Here is a 23469-nt window from a genome sequence, read left to right as displayed (position 1 = left end):
TAGGGCACAGGCCATCCTTCAAAAAGCTTAAAATCCATCTAACACTAGCAATATTGAGGAAGAAGAGAGGTCGGTGGTTTGGAGCACCAAAAGGCTGCATCCAGGACATAAGACCTCTCTGAGAGAGGCTGGAAGCCCCCAAGCAAGGTCCTAGGACACAGGTACAGCGCTCTCAACTCAAAGGACATCGGGAGAGCAGAGGCCTGGAGGTAGGAAAGGGTGAGGTGGTCCTGGAGAGAGGGATTCTTAGGGAAATCAAAGTCTTGGGGCTGGCCCCGTGGCCGAGTGGTTAAGTTCGCGCGCTCCGCTGCAGGCAGCCCAGTGTTTCGTTGGTTCAAATCCTGGGCGCGGACATGGCACTGCTCGTCAAGCCACGCTGAGGCAGCGTCCCGCATGCCACAACTAGAAGGACCCACAACAAAAAATATACAACTATGTACTGGGGGACTTTGGGGAGAAAAAGGAAAAAAAAGTCTTGAGGCCAGGCTCTTCCAGAGAAGGCAGGTCCATTACCCACAGATTCCTGTAGCACCAGTCTTCCTATCTCCTTACCCTCTGCCAGTCCACGTCTGACGCCCAAAGCTCTAAGAACTAAGCCATGCTACTGGGCTCTCAACAATAATCATAATGTTACTGGAGAATTCCTAAGAATCTTTCTCATTTCAACTTCACAGCCCCCTGAAATAGGTATTATTTTTATCCTATTTAATTACTGAGGAAATGGAAATAAAAGAAATTGAGGGGACAGCTAATTTTCGACAAAGGAGCCAGAAAACACAACGGAGAAATGAAAGTCTGTCTCTCCAAAAAATGGTGTTGGGAAACCCGGACAGCCATGTGCAAAAGAATGAAAGACCATTATCTTACACCACACACACAAATTAACTCAAAATGGATTAAAGACTTGAATTCAAGACCTGAAACCTAAAACTTCTAGAAGAAAACACAGGCAGTATGCTCTCTGACATCAGTCTTAGCAGTATATTTATGAATATCATGTCTCCCCAGGCAAGGGAAGCAAAGGAAAAAATAAACAAACCGGACTACATCAAACCTAAAACCTCCTGCACAGCAAACAAAACCATCAGCAAAATGAAAAGACAACCTACCAACTGGGAGAAAATATCTGCAAGTCCTATATTCGATAAGGGGTTAATATCTAAAATATATGAAGAACTCACACAACTCAACAACAAAAAAAACAAACAACCCAATCAAAAAACAGGCAGAGGACATGAACAGACATTTTCCCAAGGAAGATAAACAATGGCCAATAGGCACATGAAAAGATGTTCCACATTACTAATTATTACAGAAATGCAAATCAAAACTACAATGACATATCACTTCACACCCATCAGAATGGTTATTATTAAAAAGACAGGAAATAAATGTTGGAGAGGATGTGGAGAAAAAGGAACCCTTGTACACTGCTGGTGGGAATGTAAATTGGTGAAGCCACTATGGAAAACAGTACAGAGATTCCTCAAAAAATTAAAAATAGAAATACCATATGACCCAGCTATCCCACTTCTGGGTATTTATCCAAAGAACACGAAAACTCTAATTCAAAAAGATACATGAACCCATATGTTCACTGCAGCATTATTTACAATAGCCAAGATATGGAAACAACCTAAGTGCCCATCAACGGATGAATGGATAAAATGTGGTATCCATATACAATAGACTACTACTCAGCCATAAAAAAGATGAAATCCTGCCATTCCTGACAACATGGATGGACCTTGAGGGTGTTATGCTAAGCAAAACAAGTCAGGTGGAGAAAGACAAATACTGTATGATTTCACTCACATGTGGAAGATAAACAAAACACAAACACACATATGAGGAGAATAGATTGGTGGTTACCAGAGAGGATGGGGGTGGTGGGAGGACAAAACGGGTAAAGGAGCACATACATACAGTGACGGATGGCAACTAGTGTTTGGGGGGTGAATGTGATGCAGTCTATACAGAAGTCAAAATGTGACGATGCACACCTGAAATTCATGTAAGGTTATAAACCAATGTGACCTCAATAAAAAAAAAAAAGAAATTGAGAGATCTGCCATCAAGTGGCAGAGCCAGGACGCAAACCCAGGGTTTCTGGCTGCTCCTTCTACTCCACCACGTTCCTTCAGTTATACACTCTGTAGCACACATTCTGTAGAATAATGTCTGTGGAGTTTTAACTGACTCCAATGTTGACTGTTTAGTTTTAGTTAGCCAACAATAAAACAGATCATACTCACAGCTGTCTCTGGAGATTCTGTGCAAACCAGAAGGATGGTAAATAAGCACTTGTACTTTTTGGTAGAGCCCATGTAAAGCCAAGGAGTTATTTACATGCTAATGACACTGTCCAATACACACTGTGAGGAATGGTGTCAAAGGGACATTTCAATGAACCCATTCTTTGTACACCACTGGGAAAAGGTCTAGGAAAGGAAAGCTAAAGCACTCAGAAAGCTAGAACAGCTCTGGTAGGAGGGCAAGTGCTAGAGAGGAAGATTCTCTGACTTCAACCGAAGAGGTGAAGGCAAAAAAAACCCAGGAGTATTCAAGAATCATCAACAAAGCACAAGGGAAGACACAGTCCCTCATCCCCAAGTGATTCATAGTCCAGATGGAAAAGGTCAATGTGTGTAGCTAAAACAACTGGCATCTTGTCAGTTGCTCTAAAAGTCACCAACCACATGATCTCATTGGATCCTCATCAATAACTCCATGAAAGTTATTTTTAAGGCTTTTATAGATGGGGATACTGAGGCTTGAGAGGTAACTTACTCAAGGTTATGTGACAGGTAAATAACTAGAGTAGCCAGATCTTGAGAACTGAGAGCCTGCAATCTTCTTACTGCATAGCAGATAGAAAATGAAAGAAAGTATTACTTACCTTGTAATATTAAGTTTAGAAGATACTCTAAGAACTTGGACACAGTTTTCAAACAAATAAGGAAACGACTACTTTCCTTGGAGAGATGGTACTGATTAAAACCTGAACAGATTTTAGCAATATTTTAGTTGGATTCACAACTAAGAGCTGTAAAGGATTACTGAAGGGAAGTTAAAAGGGTATATGGGGTACATTTCTCACCTTGAAAAGTTACATGAAGTAACATGAAGGCGACTCCTGTTCCTCTCATTCAGTCAACCTAGCCTGGCCACCATGCAACCAATTTTCACTGATTATCCACCGTCTGGTGCTGCCTCATGTCTGGGGGGTGGGACATGGTCCTTGCCTGCAAAAGCTCAGAAAACTGAGAGACAAATAATGACAATCCTTGTATGGAAAATGCAGAGACATGTGAAAAGTGCTGTAGCAGCTCTGAGAAGGGAAGGATATACTCCATGGGAGGCAGTCAAGGAAAGCCTCTCAGATATTTGGATTGAAGCTTAAAGTAGTCGTCTTGAATTTGCCAGGGACAGAAAGGAGGAAGAAGTAGTGCGAAGCCTAGAGGCCTGACAGAACATGGTGTACATGGAGAACACAAGTGTTTATTTTAAATATCCATGGAATAAAGGGCATCTATGAAAAACCCCCACTGCTGAGATCACATTTATCAGTGCAAGACTGAAAGCTTTCCCCCTAAGCTCAGGAACGAGACAAGGATGTCTGCCCTCACCACTTCTATTCAACATTGTACTCGAGGGTCCAGCCAGGGAAATGAGGCAAGAAAATTAAATAAAAGGCACTCGGAATGGGAAGGACAATGTAAAACTCTAAGTTTGCAGATGACATGATCTTGTATATACAGAATCCTAAGGAATCCACAAAAACCATTAGAACTAAATAAACAAGTTCAGCAAGGCTGCTAAACTTACAATTGTACTTGCAAGATACAAGATTAACATACAAAATCAACTGTATTTCTATACAATAGCAATCAATAACCTGAAAACAAAATTAACAATTCCATTTAAGATAGCAAAAACCAAAATACTTAGGATTAAATTTAATAAAAGAAGTACAAGACTTATACACTGAAAATTACAAAACGTTGTTGAAAGAAATTAAAGACAACCTAAACAAATGGAAAGACACTCTGTGTTCATGGATTGGAAGACTTAATATCGTTAAGATGGCAATCCTCCCCAAATTGATCCACGGAGTCAAAGTAATTGTAGCTTTCTTACAGAAACTGACAAGCTGATTCTAAAATTCATCCTGGAAGTATAAAAGACCCAGAATAGCTAAACAATCTTGAAAAAGAGCAAAATCGGAGGACTCACACTTCCACATTCAAAACTTATGACAAAGCTACAGTAATGAAGACAGTGTGGTACTGGCAGGAGGACAGACATACAGATCAATGGAATAGAACTGAGACCCCAGAAATAAACCCTCACATTTATGGTCAACTGATTTTCAACAAGAGTGCCAAGACCATCCAATGTGGAAAGAATAGTCTTTTTTTTTTTTAAGATTTTATTTTTCCTTTTTCTCCCCAAAGCCCCCCGGTACATAGTTGTATATATATATATATATTTTTTTTTTTTTGAGGAAGATTAGCCCTGAGCTAATATCTGCTGCCAATCCTCCTCTTTTTGCTGAGGAAGACTGGCCCTGAGCCAACATCCGTGCCCATCTTCCTCTACTTTATATGTGGGACGTCTACCACAGCATGGCTTGCCAAGCGGTGCCATATCCACACCCAGGATTCGAACTGGCGAAACCCTGGGCCTCCAAAGCGGAGCACGCCAGCTTAACCACTCGGCCATGGGGCCAGCCCCAGAATAGCCTTTTTAACAAATGGTTCTGCGACAAATCTGCACGCAGAAGAAAAAGAACGCAGTTGGAACCTTACCTCGCACCATATACAAAAATTAATTTGAAATGGATCAAAGGCTTAAATAAGAGCTAAAACTATACAATTCTTAGGAGAAAACAGAGGCGTAAACCTCTGTGACTTTTGTGCTTAAAAGGACACTATCAAGAAAGTAAAAAAAACCACCCACAAAATAGGAGATAATATTTGCAAATCATACATATCTGATAACAGTCTAGTATTCAAAATATTTAAAGAACTCTTACAGCTCAACGATAAATCAACAATAAAAAGATAAATAACCCAATTAAAAAATGGGCAAAGGATCTGAATAGACATTTTTTCAAAGAGGATATACAAATGGCCAGTAAGCACATGAAAAGATGCTTAGTACGTCATTAGGGAAAGGCAAATCACAAACAGGAGATACCACTCCACAACCACTAGGATGGCTATAATCAAAAAGATGGACAATAACAAGTCTGGTATGGATGTGGAAAATTAGAACCCTCATACACTGCTGGTGGAAATAGAAAATGATGCACCTGCTTTGTTAAACACCCTGGAAGTTCCTCAAAAGTTTAAACATAGTTACCTTATGACCTAGCAACTCTACTCCTAGGCATATACCCGAGAGGTTTACGTTCACACAAAAACTTGTACACAGGTGTTTGCAGCAGCACTATTCCCAATAGTCAAAAAACAGAAACAACTCAGATGCATATCAATTGATGAATGGATAAACAAAACGTGGTATATGAAAAAATGAAACATTATTCAGCCATAAAAAGGAACGAAGTACTGATATACACAACACAGATGAATCTTGAAAACATTATGCTAAGTGAAAGCAGCCAGACACAAAAGGCCACATACTGTATGACTCCACTTATATGAAATATCCAGAATAGGCAAATCCATAGAGACAGAAAGCAAATCAGCGAATGCTAGGGGCTGGGGGAAAGGGAAAATTGGGTGTGCTTGTTAATGGGTGTAAGATTTCCTTTTAGGTGATGAGAATGCTCTAAAATATATATATACACATACTAAATACCACTGAATGGTACAATTAAAAGGTAAATTTTACGGTATTTTAATTATATCTTCAAAAAAAACTCCATAGAGATTTTTGGTGGGATGCAAGTCAGAAGTATGGCAAACCAACACTTTTCTCCAGCAAATAAAAGTTCCTGTACTAAGTGACTCCCTTTTCTCTAACAAATTCTAGCACCTAGAACACTGCCCAGCACTTAGTAATTACTCAGTAAATGTCTGTCTGTTGAATGAACAATTACCATAGGCATAAAGAAAAGGGGCACGAGAAATTAGCAGGGTTGAAAGGCATTTTAAAATTAGATCATGATTTGAGAAAGGCTACTCATTTTAACCATACATATAAAAGCAAGGAAAGCTGTCATATTATTGAAAAAAACCAGCAACTGCTTTTCTCTATTCCTGATGTCAAGTTGGGCAAATCTGGGTTGTCTTCATTCATTTTCTATCACTCATAGTCTAAGGATCTCTGACTCAAACTCTCACTTGAGCAGAAATCTTGTAGACAGGCTCCCCCAGTCTCTCTTCCTTAAAGACACTTACCTCCTGCAGACCCCAGTGAGACTGGGCTCACTCCTATCCCTCAATTAAGAGGGAGCTTATCAAGAATGACTGACAGAAAAGTAACCAATCTTTCCCAAGGAAAACAATCTTCTTTCCACGCCACTTCCTCTAAAGTCTCTGAGGATAACACAAGAGAAATGAAAATATCATAAAATAGGAGATAGGATAGGAGATCCTATAGGGAGAGGAACCAGCAGGTCCAGGACAAGGGGACTTCCCTTGTCCAAGGTGAATTAATACCTTCTGAGCCCCTACTAAGTGGCAGGCACTGTGAGGTCATACAAAGGCACAATGCATGCCCTCAAGGATCTTGCAGTCTAGTGGGGAGAGAGGGATGTAACTATTCTAATTATAAAACCATTAAGTGGTAGAGAGACAGGAGAAATTTTCTGAGTGCAGAAGTGATTCATTCCAACTAGGGAATCAAGAAAGTTGTTCTAGCCGTGGTACCTGGCTTACATCTTATGACCCTGACAGAGTAGATGGGATGGACATAGCAGGTTGGAGGAACAGCATGAGCAACACATGAAAATTCAAACTCAAGTGAAATGCAGAGCATCAGATGTACGGCAGGATGTGGCAGGGAAATGTAATCAGGATCAAATTGGGAAAGGCCTTGGTTCCACACCTGAGTTTGTACTTACTGGTGGCAGCATAGGGGTCTTTGTGGCAACATGAACAGTTTGGAGACATCTGCCAGGAGCCCACTGCAAAGATGGGGAATTGCTCAAGCAGTTAAAGTAGAATGGAGAGGAGAATGGACAGGATATTGAGTACGAATGACTGCACATACAAAATTAAAAACAAAGAAGGGTCAAAATGACATTCACTCTCCAACTACTTATAGGGATTTTTCAGATAACCATTCAGTGCCCCCTGGTGGATAGATGAGACCTTCCCAGCATTAACAGCATCAAGCCACTCAGGATGTTTCACATTCTTCTAGTAAAAATAGTTAACACTCAACCCTTTATCCAGCTTCTTGCTAATCAGCCTCTGCAGAAGTCTCCACAATGACAAGGCATTATTCTGGTTGAATCTAACTAAAGAGACCACCCAATGCCTAACAAATGACACTCTAGGAGGTAGTACAACACTGACCTGAGAATTCAGAATACAAAGCCATGTGAGACGTGGGTTACGGCTGCATGTATATAGAACAGAGCCGTTTCTTTAACCTAAGATTACTGAAGAGAGCATCTAGGTCAGAGGCAATCTTGAACAAAACATCCTCGGAACAGAAGTGAATGGTGAAGAGCATCACGTGGAGGCTTAAACACTTAGAAACCCTGTGATGGAGAGTCTACGAAGCCTTGAGCAGGGAACGTGACGGAGCACCCAAGGATTTCAAGACCAATCTCACATTAGAATATAAAATGGCTAAATTAGGTTATTAATATGACCAAGTAACTAAACTTAAGGGTACTAAAACCACGAAAGTCAGTTGTTAGGTCCTAATTAATGGAATGATCCAAAGTTAGTTGAACATATTGAGTGGTCACTGCCTGGCTAGAGAAGACAACATGAGCTTTCCAACTGTCTTTCTTAGCACAACGGGTTTTTTGCCCTTTCTTTTTTTGAGCCTACCTTGGGGTAGAGAAGAAAAGAAAGGCAACTGACATTTCTTCAAAGAGGATATACAAATGGCCAGTAAGAATCTAGTGGTACTGATGTGGATAATTCACCCACATGTAAGTTTTGTCAGGAGGACATACCGAAGTGCTATTAGATCACTCTAATCTGGCCATTCATTTACTTTCCCAGGCTCATTAATTCACCTTTCAAATGCCAATCAGGCTACATGCTATCCAGAAAACCCATCATCCTCAACTAAACACATAATGTTCCTGCTAGTCGTAATTTTAACTCCTACTCCTTAATTCCTAAGTGGGAACTTCCCCTCCACAACACCAGCACTTCCACAAAGGAGAATTAACAGCCATCTGGGATCTAAGAGAGAATAGGAAGACAGATAAATAATCCTTACACCCAAAAGGCCAAATAATTTTTTATTTTCAAAAACAACTTTATTCATGACACATATTAAAAAAAAAACTCCCACCCCCTGGAAATGAGCTAAAAAAATAAACAAAATCCACCTCCCACCTCCCTGTTCCCACTTCCTCCCATTCCCTCCAAATAAAAGGGAAAAAAAGGCAAAGGAAAACAAAACAAAACAAAAAACTGAAAAACAAAAAACGCCCCAAAACCCCCCAAAACAAGGTAGTGCATTTCCCCAGGGGGAAGGGGAATTTACACTGGAGCCGCTGGGAGCGGAACGGAGATCTTCCGGCTACAGAAACCTGCAAAGAAAGACACTCAAAACAGAAAAAGAAACACAAAGGAAACAAAATAGATCACCAGGCAATCTGGAGGGGCAGGGAGCCGGAAAAGAGGGGTGGCGAGGTGGCAGACCTGGCAGGACAGGAGCAGGCAGAAGGGGACTGTGAAAGTTAGGGAGAAGATGGAGGGAAGGTAACAAGCAGAACAGTTTGGTGTCCTTCCAGAGCCCTGGGTGAAAAAACCCCTCCTACCACCCATGCCCACCTACCCTTGAGCAGCCCCCAAGGGGGTGAAGAGGGACAGGGAAACAAGGGGAGCAGCTTGCGCAGTTGAGACATGTCCATGGCGAATCCCCAGAGTGAATGAGCAGCCCCCTGCCCCACTCCCTGGGCCTTCCCCTACTCCCCAAAGCAGGTCCCTCCTCAGCAGTTAGTTATGGGATTCTCCCCCCTTCCACAGTATATCTTTTTTTTTAAAAAATATTTTTTTTTCCATCAAGGTCATCTTCTGTTTTTCTTTTTTTTTTTTTTTAATTCTTTTTTTTTTCCTTCTTTCCTCTTTTTTTCCTCTCTCTCCTCCTAATACACACTTTTTTTAGTAAGGGGAATACCATGATGTCGCTCTAGCCCGGCCCCTGGAAGAAAGAAGGAGAGTTAGGTGTTAACATGATCACTAAACAGTTCAGTACAAGCCCCTCCCCACGGGCCCTTGCCCCAGTTACTGTGAAGGGAAGGGGGGAAAGAAGTTTCCAAGTGTCCTAAAACTGATCCCACAATCCCGAAACATTGACACATCAGGCAAACGGGAGGAGGGAATTAACAGAATACTTCGCCAAACCATGGCGATAAAGAAGTGAATCTGAGACATAGGGGCAAGAAAAAGGACTCATTGTTTATTCAGTTTGCAGTTCTCCACAGCTCTTAAAACCCTAGGCCCTCACCACAGATCCTCCCTAACTCCTGGGAGCAGATGGGTAAATCTTATGAAAAGCCAAGGTCTATATGCCTAACCTGTCTATTTAAATGTAAAGACACAGAAGTGAAGCAACAACATGGCACCACACTAGGCCCAGTGAGAAAGTTAAGCCTGCAGAAGACTGGCTCAGTTAAAGAGGACATATTTCAACATCCTCCCACATAGCTGCTGAGGAGGATCGACCAGCCTCTGGTACTCTCTCAAGGGAGCTGTTCAAACTTCAACCTCCCCCTAAATCTGGGCAAAGTGGCAAATGTCCAAGCAGTGCCTTCACTGCTCTGAGGCCATTCCTCCTGGCCTCCTGTGTAAACACCTTCACTGCCACCAACTTGCAAGGAAAAAAAGGCTGGGGGAAGCAGCATCTCCCCAAACAGAGTGGAGAGACCCAGCCCTTATCAGCAATTCCTGCTCCAGAAAAAGATGATGAGACTGGCCTCCTGGCCTGCAACTACCTTTCTCACCCCGCACAGGCAGGAGACCAAGTCCCTGGAGACCGAGGGGAGGGTATGGGAAGGAGGTTCCTCAAGAGCAGGAGAGAAGGAAGCATACAGGGCTCATGGGAGGCGGGGGAGAGGAGCAGCCCATCTATCCTGACCTGTAGACGCGACCCCGGGGCCTGCTGTTAAAACCACTGTAGAATCGAGAGCGGGAACTGTTGTAGTTAGTGGTCCGGGCACGGTATCGGGCTCGTGGGAAACCCCGGTCTGTTGTGCTGATGCCTGGTCTGTTGGTTCGTTTAGGGATCACCTGCGAGTGAGGCATATATAACAGAAAGCCTAAGAAGCAACCTGGAGCATTTACACAGAACTAGAACAGGAATGGGCATGGGGCTTACCTTGATTTGCCTTCCTCTAAATAGGGACTCATCTAAGGCCAGGGAAGTCCTCACTGATTCTTTGTCTGAGAACTCTATATATGCAAACCTGAAAAGAATAATTGTCACTTTATCTGAGGTTGCAAACAGCAGCTAACAGGTCAAATCCAACTTGCAGGCATGCTTTGAGTACATGTTTACATTTTTAATTATTTGTCAATTTTTTTTTTTGTCAAGGAAGATTTGCCCTGAGCTAGCATCTATGTCAATCTTCCTCTATTTTGTATGTGGGTTGCTGACATAGCATGGCCACCAACGAGTGGTGTAGGTCCGTGACCAGGAACCGAATCCAGGCTGTGCCAAACCACCATTAGGCCACAGGCCCAGCCCCTGGCAAAACTTTTTTTAAATGAAAGATTCTAATCAAAATTTCCAGCTACTCTTGGAAAATTATTAAAAATAGGATACACAGGGCCTAGACTTCCATATGGCAGAACCAGCTGGGGCCTAGTAGAAGCTGCCCCTTCCCTTCTCGTTCGTAACTCCACCCACACCTAGCTTTCATCTTTCTTATCTGTCTGGCTTCTGAAAGCATTTATGTACAACCCCTGATACATACCAAGATTAATGCCATATCTTAAAAGACAGAGACCACTTGTTTCAACACGTTAACATCCTGCTCAATATAAAACAATCTATTTTTAAACTGTGATTAAAATGATCTTAACTTACTTTTCTACTTACCCTTTGGGATGGCCACTAAATTTGTCACAGAGTATGGTAACACGGTTGACTGAACCACAGCCATGAAAGTGTGCTTCCAGCTCTTCTGCTGTCGCACCATAGTCCACCTATGGGGAAGAGGGACACATTTCACAGGTACTGGGCAAACGTCTGTCTCAACAGGTACCCTGCCCAGCCTTTGGCCTGGGCCGTCCATATACACCAAGGCACGTCAGATCTGGTTCTCTAAGGAACTAATCTTTTTTCTTCCCAACCCCAGAGCGCCTCTGCTGATCACTATTATCTTTTACCTCCTCCCAAGCCTCCTTCAATTTCCCAAATCCACCACCTATCCTTGAGATGTTCCTTTCAAATCTCCTATCAAATAACTCCCCAAAATAAGAGCTTCCCCAAACCCTAACCAGGGCCCTTGTACATACATTGCCAACATAGATGGAACGAGCATCAGCCTCCATCTTCTCCTCAATGGACATGATCACTGGGCCAGCTTTGGAGAAAAACAAGAAAAACGCTTGTTCTCTATTTGACTTATATATGCACCACCACCACCACCACCACCACCAGTGAAGGCAAAGATTTTGGTCTGTTCTGTTCTGGGCTGTACCCATTAGCTAAAATAGTGTCTCGCATACAGTAGGTACTCACTAAATATTTGACAAATTAAGGATTAGATTAACACATTCTTAAAGTTCAAAGAAAACAGCACAGGAATTCCCTCCGCCCCCAAAATCAAGTCCCTGTTTAATAGCGTTGAATGAAATGAGTTGAAAAAGGAACAAAATAAAGAGGATTGAGACTGGACATTTCTAGACTAAAGCGACATTTCTAGACTAAAGCGGAAGCCCCCTGCAGCTGAGCAGCTTCTCTTAGGACTCCAAATTAAAGGGTCTCCAACTGAAGGAAGAACTATTAGACTTGAAGGTCAAATGCCAGCTGGCAACCTCCACAAAGGGTAGAAATAGACTAAGAACAAAGAGCAACACATTTGTAACAAGACTACCATCACCCAAACAGAGGTTGTGTCTGACAAAGGTCAGAGGAACACACAATGGACTATGACCGCGGCACCTGCCCGGTAATTGCTCAGACAGCAGCTCCAAGGTCCCCAGCATCTAATCGCATATAACCCGTGCTCCCACAACCCTTCCAATCCGAGGACCCGGGCTCCGCGTGCAACCGCCAGTTACTCACCATTGCCTGGAGGTGGACTCATATTCATCTGCTTCTCAACCTCGTTCTGTAGCTCTTTTAGCTTCTCAGCCTCTTCCTCCATCTCCCTGACTCGAGCTTTGATCGCTTCCAGCTCCTACAATGAGTGGGGAGGGTATGGAGAAGAGCTTAAGAGGAACCAACGCAGGGGCCGTGCCCTGCTCTCGGGCCGCGCGCGGCCCCAGCCATGCTGAGCCATTTCCCTCGCCCCACGCGAGGAGCACGACCAAAAGAAAAGTAAGCTACCTTCTCTAGAAGACCACTAGACACCCATGACGCCCCAATCTACCCGGCTGGACCCCTTCTGGCCGGCGAGGATCCGTCTCCGGCCCGGCCCCAGCCACGTTATTCCCCGCCCACCCCACCCCCCGCCTGCCTCCTGCTCGCCCGAGCTCTGGGCCTCCCGTGACCCGGCCGGCCGCTCGCCGGCCTGCTCGCTCGCCCTCCTTCCCTCACCGGGTCCTCAATGGCGCCGTCCCCCGGGTCACCCTCGACCAGTCCCGGCTCCTCCTCCTCCTCCTGGCTGCCGGGGGCTCCCGAGCCAGGCCCAGGGCCCGGAGCTCCCGGGGGGGCGCGGGGCCGGGGCGGCTCCTCTTCGGGCTCGGGCTCCGGCTCGGGCTCCAGCAGCAGCTCCTCAGGCTCCAGTTCCTCAGACTCCAGGCCGTTCCCGTAGTCCCCTGCGCCCCCCGGGGCCCCCTCCCCGGCCTCCCCACCGGCCCCGGGCACAAGATGGCGCCGCCGCCCCGGCCCGGAGCCCCGACCGCCCGCAGCCCCCGCTGCTGCTGCCGCCGCCGCCGCCGCCGCCATCGCCGCTCAGACTGGGGCCCGCTGCCCAGCGATTGGAGAGCTGCGCCGGCCACGCCGAGGATTCATTAGTCAAGCAGCCTGCCCGTCACCACGAGCTAGCACTCCATTGGAGAATATTACTTGGCAATCAAATAAGACCCCACCTCCAAGGCGGGGCATTGAGCCAAATTCTCAAATCCCGGTAGGGGAAATCAGTCTGTCAATCAACACACGTCCCACCTCCTCTCAAGCCTTTAGGTAACAATACTGCCACGCTGTGACGACATTCCTGCTTCTCCCCCGCCTACGGGCGGGCCCGTAAAGTATATGATGCTCGGTGATTGGCCGCTGGCTAGGCGAGCGGAAAGGACCAATCTTCCGATCGCCTCGCCGCAGTGGCCCATTCTGAGGTGCCGATTGGCTGGCGAGATTAGAAGGGCTGACACTCGTTTCCTGACAGGTGAACCTTGCCCCCGAACGGACTGCGGGCTTCCAGCAAGGGAAACCCGAGGTCACATGACTAGTCCTTAGGGGGCCGCCATCTTGATACTACTGGTTGCCAACTAATGAGCTGTTGGAAGGCAGAGGATAGAAACTTTGGCGCGGTTTCTGGAAACTGGTCTCCTGACTAGGAAAGCACCAGTAAATGGGATGTTGCTGGCCATGGAGGGTTCCGAATGGAGCTCTCCAGGAGAGAGCTTACTTTTCCCATTCAGGTTACTGGCACCACCATCCACTAGGTCTCCCAAACCAGAAAGCAGGGAGGAATCATCACTCCAGAGGTACCAGTAACGAGTCCTGTCCGTTCTGTCTTCCTACACAGGCATACCTTCCAAGCACGCTGCTTATGCCCCAGTTTCAGCCTGTTTCTTCTCTTGCTTGGACTGTTTGCTACAGCCCCCTAATGGGTCTCTCAGCTTCCAGTGTCACCCCTCCACTCTGCGTGGCTGCCGGACCGAGCTGGCTCCCCTTTGCAGGCCAGGTAAAGTCTCAAAACTCCTTACCGTGGCCTTAGAGACCTCAGGACCAGGCTACTTCGCTGATGTTATTTCCACACTCCTTCCAGTGGTGTTCCTGCACCCAGGGCGGTATCTCTGTACATGCAGTCCCTCCTCAACCAGACCACTGCAAACCCCAGCATCACTTCTCCTGCGAAGCCTTCTATTAGCCTCCCCTCTCCCATGACAAGCGGGCCTACCTCCACTGTGCGCCTAATCATTTTTGCGCTGTTTCCTAACTAGGTGTGAGAGCTTGGAGATGAGAGGCCAGATCCCATTTATATTTGCGTCTCCAACGTGAGGCAGTATGCCTAGCACATAGTAAGTGTCCGATAAAGTTTGCTGACTGAAGGATGCATTGGTTGGGGATCTGGGTACCACCCTTCAGGTTCAGCGCTTTCCAGGCCTCCAAACTGTCCTTTAGATCCCAAAGGAATTTCTCCAGCAGGCTCCCACTACACCGTGGTACTCTGAGATACCAATGAGACCCACTCCTGGAAGGCAGGGTTGTCATTTTTTTAGTAGTGATCCTACGCATTTATTAAAAAGGAAGGAACGGCAGTACTACATTTGCAAGAGGGCTATTTGTAATCAGACCAAGTTTGAGAGTTAGATTCAAATGAGTCCAACCAAGTAGTTAAACAACCCCAACAGGGCGTGCATGGTTGGGGGAGGGGGGCGTGATTTGGACATTGAGGAGATCTCTATTAACAAACCAAAAAGTCAAAATCCTATCAGTGTACCAGTCCTTCCCCTCACCCTCACTTTTTCTCACAAATCCTTACCTCAGGAACAGGATCTTGGAGCAGAGTCACAGTTGCTTAAAATTTCACTGAAAATTATTTCATCAGCCATCTCAGCTTCAGTGGACTGGGAGAAGTAAATTGAGCACGGAAGATAAGCTCTAAGAGGTTGTGAGTTCCCTGGAAGAAAAGTCTTTTCTACTGATCTTAACCTAATCAAGATTTGCAAGTTTTATTGGTACCTAATTTAAACTAAGTAAGCCAATTAAGGAAATGTGATTTTTTAAATAACGCTTTTGAATCCTAATTTTGTTGAGCACTTGATTTTGTAACAGGCACTATCCTAGACTCCTTATTATATTATCTCACTGACTTCTCACAATAACCCTATGAAGTAAATATTTCCAAAACTATAACCTTTTTGGGGACGAGGAAAGAGTGAAGTAAATTGCCCAAGTCATGCAACTAATTAGAAGTGAACAGGGAATTCAAAGCCAGCTTTACAACTAAGATCAAAATTACTATAAAGTCTCCTTTAATATACAAAAATTACATCATGTATGATGCTGAAATTGGAAAAAGACTAAAGTCCAACAATAGACAAATGATTAGGCAAATTATAGTTACATCCAAAGATTATTATGCACCTATTAAAAGGTTTACACACAGTGTATGATAACATGAAAAAATAATTGTGTTAGGCCAAAGTAGTGGAATGTAAAATTGTATATAAAGTATGATTAAAATTATGTCTGATTTTTTAAAAAAACAACTTGGGCATTGGGGAAAAAGAGGAACAAGAACCAGTACAATCTTTTCTTTGGCAGTATGTACCAAAAGCTTTCAAAATGTTGAGATGCTTAACCCAGTAACTGTATTTCCTATGATCTGCTCTAAAAAATAATCTAAAAACTGAAGAAACATTTGAGAACAAAGATGTTCAGCAAAGTAAAAAAACGTAAACAACTTGAATGTCCAAGTGAGCATTTTCAGGAAAATTATTGTACACACATAGATGTAATTTTATGTAGTCAGTATGCCTTCAAAACATTTTTAATGACAAGGAAAAATGTTTGCAATATGATGGTAAGCAGAATTGCAGTAGACAAAATTGTATATACAGTATGATCATAAACTATAAGCACAGATAAAAGCCTGGAAAGAAATATGCCAAAATGGTTGGGTTGGCCCTGTGGCCTACTGGTCAAGTTTGGCAGGCTCTGCTTCAGCGGCCTGGGTTCAGTTCCCAGGTGTCGACCTACACCACTTGTCGGCAGCCACCCTGGAGCAGCAACCCACATACAAAATAGAGGAAGAATGGCACAGATGTTAGTGAGGGCAAATCTTCCTCAAGCAAAAAGAGGAAGATTGGCAACAGATGTTAGCTGAGGGCAAATCTTCCCCAGCAACAACAAAAAAAGAAATATGCCAAAATGGTAATAGTGGCTCTCTGGGCAGAGGGATTATGACTGACCTTCTTTATAATTTTCTATGTTCTATGATTTTTTGACAATATCATATATTATTTTTACTTAAAATAAAAATACAACACTACAGCTTCTAAACTTACTGTCATAAGTGTGATTACTTTTACGAACAAATGCATTTAAAAAAATATTTGGGGGCTGGCCCGGTGTCAAAGTGGTTAAATTCGCGTGCTCCACTTTGGCAGCCCAGGGTTCGTGGGTTCGGATCCCAGGCATGGACCTACACACTGCTCATCAAGCCATGCTATGGCGGCATGCCACATACAAAATAGAGGAAGATTGGCACAGTTGTTGGGTCAGTGACAACCTTCCTCAAGCAAAAAGAAGACTGGCGACAGATGTTAGCTCGGGGCCAATCTTCCTCATCAAAAACATACATATATATATTTGAATGGCAACTTGTAAAGTATGATACTTCCCTATTTGACTGCAAACTGGAAAAGGCAGGCACCATCTCAAAACTATTTGTACTCCCAGTGCCTATCACTGTGTGCTCAATAAATGCTAACTGAATGAATGCTCTTCCGTGACAATCTTACTTAATATCTTGCCTGTTGTTGATGGATAAAGAATATCAAAGAGAGAAGTTTCCCTCTGAGAATGAGTTTTTAAAAAATTAGTATGTAATGATGTGAGATTGACCCATTATAATTTTCCTTCAGTAATAATCAACAGAGGATCATGGAGTTTTGGGAAAACTGAAACTCAGTGGTGATGTGCCCTAGAAGGAAGAAAAATGTGTTAATAGAAGTGAATGGTCAGTGGAGCTGAGAAAAGGAGAATTAAATCAGTAAAAGTGGATAAGGGCGTCTCCAGGTCTATCCAGAAGGCAAGAGTTTTCTCACTAAACAACATAAATACGTGGCTTCTTGGAGTTTCATCCCTATTTTTAACTCCTGCTTTGAAATTTTTACCAGCCACAGTAATTCTCTGTAACCTAGAACTACATTGTTTAATATGATAACCATTACTCACACATGGCTTGAGCACTTGAAACCTGAGTGGTCTGCATTAGATGTGCTGAAAGTATCAAATTTACACCAAATTTCAAACACTTAGTATGAAAAATCTGTAGAGACTGTAAAATAATAATTGTTTAATGTTAATTACAGGTTGAAGTTATAACAGTTTTTTTATACTGGATTAAATAAAATATTATTAAAATTTATTTTGCCTGTTTCTTTTTGCTTTTTGAATGAGGCTACTAGAAAATGTAAGACTCCCTATGTGGCTTGCCTTATATTTCTAGCAGACAGTGCTGATCTAGAAGCTTGGACCTTGATCATTTACTTACCTCTGTTTTGGAGCCGACTCCAATTGTTGTCTAATGCAAAGTCTGGCCCTACTGGCCTTGACTCCCTAGGTCTGCCCTTGCATGGAAGTGGGGTGGTCATTTAAATGAAAAGGAGCGTCTGTTGGGCTGCTTAATTTCCATTCTGCTTGGTTAACTTTTTTAAAGCTTTGTACCTGAAAAACTTGTTTTAATATACTATACCGGAAATGTGTTCTTCAGTTAAAAATCAGCAAACACAGCAAAAATAACAAAGTAAAATCACCCATAAAATCCACCACCCAGAGATAATCACTAATGATATTTTGGCATATGACCTTTCTGAAATTTTCAATACACAAATACATATAGAGGCACACACATATATATAAATATTTTAGCAAAACGGGACCATACTGTATATATTATCTTCTAATTTATTTTCTCTTTTACTCTGTAAGATACAGAAACATCTTTCCATATCAATAAAAATATTTTTCCAATTTCATTTTTCATGACAACTCAAAAGTCACCTTAGAAATGAGGGCTTCCTGATACTGAAATCTTTACATACACCTTCCCAGTCTCGCCCTAATGAATTACTTTTCTTCATAGCATTTACCACCTTCTACATTAATGAATGTTATGAAATGAATGTATGTATTTATTTCGTTCGTTCGTTTTCGTTTCCCTTACTAGAATGTAAGTGACATGAGGGCAGAAATTTGTGTCCGTCTGTTCCCTTTGGTGTTCGTATAAGCAACAGTAGTATATAATTCAACATCATATTTGCTGTCAGGTGTTATAGAGGGTGGTGTCCACCCTATCACCTCAGAAGAGCCACAAAACTTTTTGCCCATCTTGAGGAACTGATAGGCTTTTATAAATCCTAAGAGCAATGTGAATCTCAGTGTGTTTTCCAATTTCTTTAGCTGCCAGGTAGCTCAACGCTGAATTCATAGCCTAGCTTTAGTATTTGGGAATACTGCTTATAGAATGCTTTTCCGTGCCTTAATTTTCCTTTTGGTGTCATCTATTGTAATATTTCCATTTACCCTTTACCCCTACTTTAAAAATCTTTAAAAATAGGAACCAATTTTCCTATTGGTTCCTCCTTTGTGTATTGTGGTAAGATGTTGCATATGCTTTCTGGAACTAGGCAAATATAAACCAATCAATCGTTAAACCAATCACACTGCAGTGGAGATAAATGCACTAGCTGTAGTAGCCTGATGCTATTAGGAGCAACTAATTCCCTTTTCCCTAACACCCTGTTCACCAAGCCACTCTGATTTTAATATGGCTTGTTCTGTAGATTTTTCCATAGAGAAAGAATGGAAATTCAACACTGGATTCCTCTAAGCAGTGTCATTTCTCACTACAATTTAACACATAAACCCAAATGCCATTTTATTGCACTGGATTATAGAAAGACTAGATATTACTGCTTGTAATTTAAAATTAGGATCACTATTCCTGTCAGGCATGACTTTGATGTGGTCCTAGACTAGAAGTACAGCGGGATGGGCTGAATAGTTTCTGTAGATTCCATCCAATTTAGCAGTTTGCATGAAAATGGCTGAAACCAAATGTCTCAGGGGAGCAGGAAAGGAAGCAGGGGCTCCATTTTTTCCAGACTTATTTTAAGTCTGAAGTAGGCAGCGGGTATTGGGGAGAAATGCTCATTATCACACACTTCTGGTGAGAGGCTGAACCACAACTGGGAACTTGATTACCATCACACAAGGATTTTTGGTAAGTTTTCTTTGTTTTGGTTTGTGGTTGTTTATGGCCATCCCAAAGTACTGTATACACACACCCCCTTAAGGCTCGGGTTGGCATAGATGGAGCTCTTGGCTTTGGGCATTTGGCCAGGGTGGGGGAATGGGGGAACAACTCTGAATTGCTTTTCTCTTTTTTTTAATCTCAACACCTTCCCAAATCCTTGTTACTCTAATTCTTGCCCTTAACAAAGTCATGAAGAGATGACTGGATCAAGAAATGTCCTGACCCCAAGCTATACAGTGTAGAAGTCACAAACCCTGCTCAGTCCTTCTCATTAAACTTCTGGGCTTTATTTATTTTTTTTTAATACGACCATTACATATTACACAAAAATAAAAGTCAAATGAACTTGGTATTTATAAATTATTAAATAAAAATACAGGAATATATATTTATATTTATAGAGCTTTTTCTTTTCTTCTAAACTAACCAATCTGTTCTCTCGCCATTTTATGATTTAAAAAAGTAAAATAGTGTATGCCCTAGGAGAAGTGGGGAGTGGGATTAATAATCACAGGACCTAGTTGCCCTACTTCTGCGCCTTCCTTGGCCTAAGCAAAGTTCCTATTTGTCCCTTTGGGCTCTGGAGAGCAAGACACACCCTCTCCACCTATTTAATCTCTGAAAAATGGCAATTAGATATTTATTCCCCTTATTTTTTAAAAAATGAAATGGATTTAAAAATTGGGAGCCATACTCAGCCTTCTTGGCCAAGAGCTAATCCCAAGGAACTATATGGCTCTAGAAGAGAGTCTCTAGTTTTCCCTGACAGAAGAGTCTCTGGGGTTTCCATTGCCCCTCAAGCTGAGAAGGGCAGGACAGGTCGACATTGCCCACTGTGATCCCATCCAAGCTATGCTTCTGGAATCCAGACCAAGCCCTCTACCCTTTCAGAAAACAGCCTCTCCTCCCACCCAGATGCGAAGGCCTCAGAGAGGGTTTTTCAGTAACCTGGCCACAGTCCCTACTGCCCCTCTTTGCTAAAGGCCCCCAGAAGAGCTAACAGGGCGAGGTGTCCTGTGGGAGAGGGCAGGGTGAAGAGTTTGCCCCAGACCTGGGGGAGCACAGGCTCCAATTTGAAGCTGATGGTCTAGTCAGTGGTTTTCCAACTTTTTTTCAGCAGCAAACCCCTTAATGGAAATAAAATCTTACCCTGAACCCCGATATGTAAGACAGCTACAAGGGGAGCTGTTCTGTTTGAGGGCAAGTAGCCCAGCCTGCTCAGTGCCCCCCTTCATCTCCCCCAAGGACTCCTGAGGCAACCCCTAGGAAACGTCGGGGCTCTGCCAAGCAGTTTGAAAACCACTGGCCTAGTTTGTCCTGAGCAAGTCAGAGACACCCCCACCCCAACTGCCTGCCACAGACCAGCTCTGAGTTTCTGGTTATCAGCATACTCACGACAGAGCAAGTGGCGCCTGCAGTCCACCACCTCCCCTATAAATACCATTAAAAAGTGCAGCCCTCTCTCAAAAGCAAAAGGGTGGGCTGAACACCTGAGGCCAATTTTGGTCCCACATTCTAGTGAGTACAACTATGTTGCCACATTCTGGGACCAAGTGAAAATCTCCAAGAAGAGTCAACCATGGTCTAGCTAAGCTAATCAGTGCTCAGGTTCAAGGGCAGGGTTCTAGAGCACTGCGTCTGCAGACAGCATCGAGAGCAGCAATTTTAGCACCTTGGAAAGTGCAGCAGTGAGGTCTGGCTCAGGGCATGCATCTGGAGTGAAATCATTTCTTCCTCAAAAGAAAAAGCTATAATCAGAATCTGTTCTAGAGGACTGTGAGCTCCAAAGTTAATATCCTCAGACTCGGAGGTACAGACAGTAACACCCATGCAAACAGCGTGTCTTCAAAGAAAATGTAAATGCTTGTAGGTCATGGTAGGTACTCTAGAACCCATACACTTGGCCCTTGATAAAGCAGCACCAAAGCCCACCACACGGAATAGGCCAGTCACGGAGTACACGTCCCCCTCACACCCATGGGGTTCAGAGCTGGAATGTTCCTCTCAAGGCATCAACAGTCTCACTGAGACCCAGTGCAGGAACCAGACTGTATTCTAGATCAGCATTTACGTCCACACACTCAAAAGGAAAATCAATTAGAGCCCCAATTTAGAGTTTAAGTTTGGGTACAGAAGGTCCCAGAGATAGGGAACACTTGAGGCACCCGTGTGCCCCAGTGGAAGAGGAGGGCGGCCAGCAGGTCCAGCTACCGAGCCTCTAGCCACCGCAGGCTCCACAGCCCTGCCTTTCTGTCAGAGCCCAGGAGGCAGCAGCAAGTGCGTGATGCACAGGGAAGGGGGACGATGAAGGAACAAGGCCAGCTACAGAACCGTTCTTCTCTCCAAAGCCCTGCAAACAACGTTTTGACTTTCTGCAAAGAAGCTCCTGAAGCCCTGGTCTGGATACAGTGTTTCTCCCTTAGCCTTGAGGCATCAGGACAAGGGGAGGGGGGAGGCAGGGTTGGGAGGAGGAGCAGAGAACTGCCCCTTGTTCTTGCCACTGCAAGAGGGAATGTTTTCTCCTTGAAGAATACCACAGCCACCAGATTAGACAAGCAACCCAGCATGCATATGAGCACGCGTGCACATGCACACGCATGTCCAAGCAGCCCACAGTCACAGCCACCTCTCCCTATCACCTAAGAACCCCGAGCTTCCATTCCAAAGGGATGTGCCTTCTGCGTTCTCCCCAAATCCCACTCTTCCAATGGAGGCACAATCCCTTATGCAAGTCCATGCTCCTCAGGGCTGCAAATCGGGCTCCAGGTGTCATTTCGTGTGCCTACACCTATGGGCGTGATCCCTCCCACCTCCCCCCACCCTGGAATGACTCCATCTCCTGGCCCCTTGACTTTCCAAATACATTCCCAGTGTCTCCAGCTCATTCTTCCAGCCACCTGCCTGGCACACTCACCTCCCTCACACACTACCCTGCCCCTTCCCATCCCCGTTCCATGCCCATCCAGTGACCCCACTTCTTCCAAGGGCATTTCTCTGTTCTGTTCCTGCTCTTCTATCCCCCAGCCACACCTAGCCCGACCTGGCCCTGGACTTTCTCACTTGCTAGCAAAAAAGGCCCCTACAGTTACCAGGGCCCCCAATGCCACGGCCCCTGTCAGCACTGTCCTCACTGAGGCCCAGTTCCCCTCCCGCAGACGCCGCGCCTCCTCCAGGGCCCCGTCCCCGTATAGAGCTGTGAACTCCGCCTGTGGGAGAAAGGGGAAGTAGGAGAGAAAGAAGGAGAAAGGGATATCAGGAGAGGAAAAAATGGAGAAAAGAGGAGAGGAAGAGTTCCAGTTCCATCCACTGCAAGCACTACCCCACACCCATCTCCTCTCCAGGCAAAGCTCTTTTGGCTAAAAGCCCCTCTGATTCTCCATGAGCGCCTGGCTCATTTGCCTTCTCTGCCTCAAGTGAATCCCATCCCTTCCTTGGCCAAAAGTTTTGCTCAGAACTGGCATCATTTGCCAAGGCTTGCCTGACCACCACCCATCCCTGACACCCCCCCCCCATGCCACGTCCTTAGGCGTAAAAGTTCCTGACGGCTGGATGCCATTTCCCTGCAGGTACTCCCTGGGTACTGTGTATCCTGGTCTCTGCTTTGGTCTCCGCATGAGCCCATCCAGTGATGACTGCATGGCAGCCCTGGAGTGCAGAGGCCAGCATGATGCCCATAGTGAGGGCATCTGATTCCACCCAAATAGCGAGACTCAGCCCCTATACCTCATTCCCAGCAGAACTGCCCCCTAGACTCAAGCCAGAGCCCACATCTCTTCCCTGGAGACCAGCTTTGCAGAGGGATGTGCAGAGCAGCAACTGAGAAGCCTCTTACCCAGCCTCCACTGCTGTGGATCCAGTCGGCCAGCCGAGTCTCCAGGTAGGCCACCATCCACTCCTGCACTTGTCCCACAAGTGGCTCCATCTCCTTGTTGACACTCTCAGCACACAGCGCGGCTCCAAAGACAAAGAAGGCCACAAGGCGG

At 44.5% G+C, this 23469-nt stretch overlaps 1 protein-coding gene and 1 long non-coding RNA gene across 5 annotated transcripts in view; one reads left to right on the top strand and one right to left on the bottom strand.

Moving 5' to 3' along the window:
* Window positions 1-8670: 8670 nt before the first annotated feature.
* The window catches only part of LOC106840641 (bcl-2-like protein 2), a 16086-nt gene continuing 1287 nt past the window's right edge, over window positions 8671-23469 (bottom strand). For 2 of the 3 annotated variants that reach the window (XM_014856292.3, XM_044765339.2), the window contains exons 3-4: window positions 23319-23469; window positions 19752-22692 (exon numbers count right to left, since the gene is read on the bottom strand). The exon at window positions 23319-23469 is cut by the window's right edge and continues 289 nt beyond it. In XM_014856292.3, the coding sequence (XP_014711778.1) occupies window positions 22543-22692; window positions 23319-23469 (301 nt within the window). In that variant the 3' untranslated portion in view covers window positions 19752-22542. Of the gene's footprint in view, window positions 9307-10242; window positions 10395-10482; window positions 10571-11205; window positions 11313-11624; window positions 11693-12396; window positions 12512-12870; window positions 22693-23318 lie in introns of those variants that run through there. The other variant, XM_014856291.3, reaches the window with a different exon arrangement.
* Window positions 13723-16503, top strand: LOC123283049 (uncharacterized). 2 transcript variants are annotated; one of them, XR_011501514.1, is made up of 3 exons: window positions 13723-13982; window positions 14442-14519; window positions 14989-16503. It is a non-coding gene; the product is annotated as an uncharacterized lncRNA (long non-coding RNA). The 2 variants fall into 2 exon arrangements; XR_006523488.2 differs by having other exon boundaries at window positions 13730-14182; window positions 14989-16502.

This window comes from Equus asinus, chromosome 2 (genome assembly GCF_041296235.1).
Source record: "Equus asinus isolate D_3611 breed Donkey chromosome 2, EquAss-T2T_v2, whole genome shotgun sequence".
In the NCBI taxonomy this organism is placed as follows: Eukaryota; Metazoa; Chordata; class Mammalia; order Perissodactyla; family Equidae; genus Equus; species Equus asinus.
This window is presented reverse-complemented; position numbering and strand designations above follow the sequence as displayed.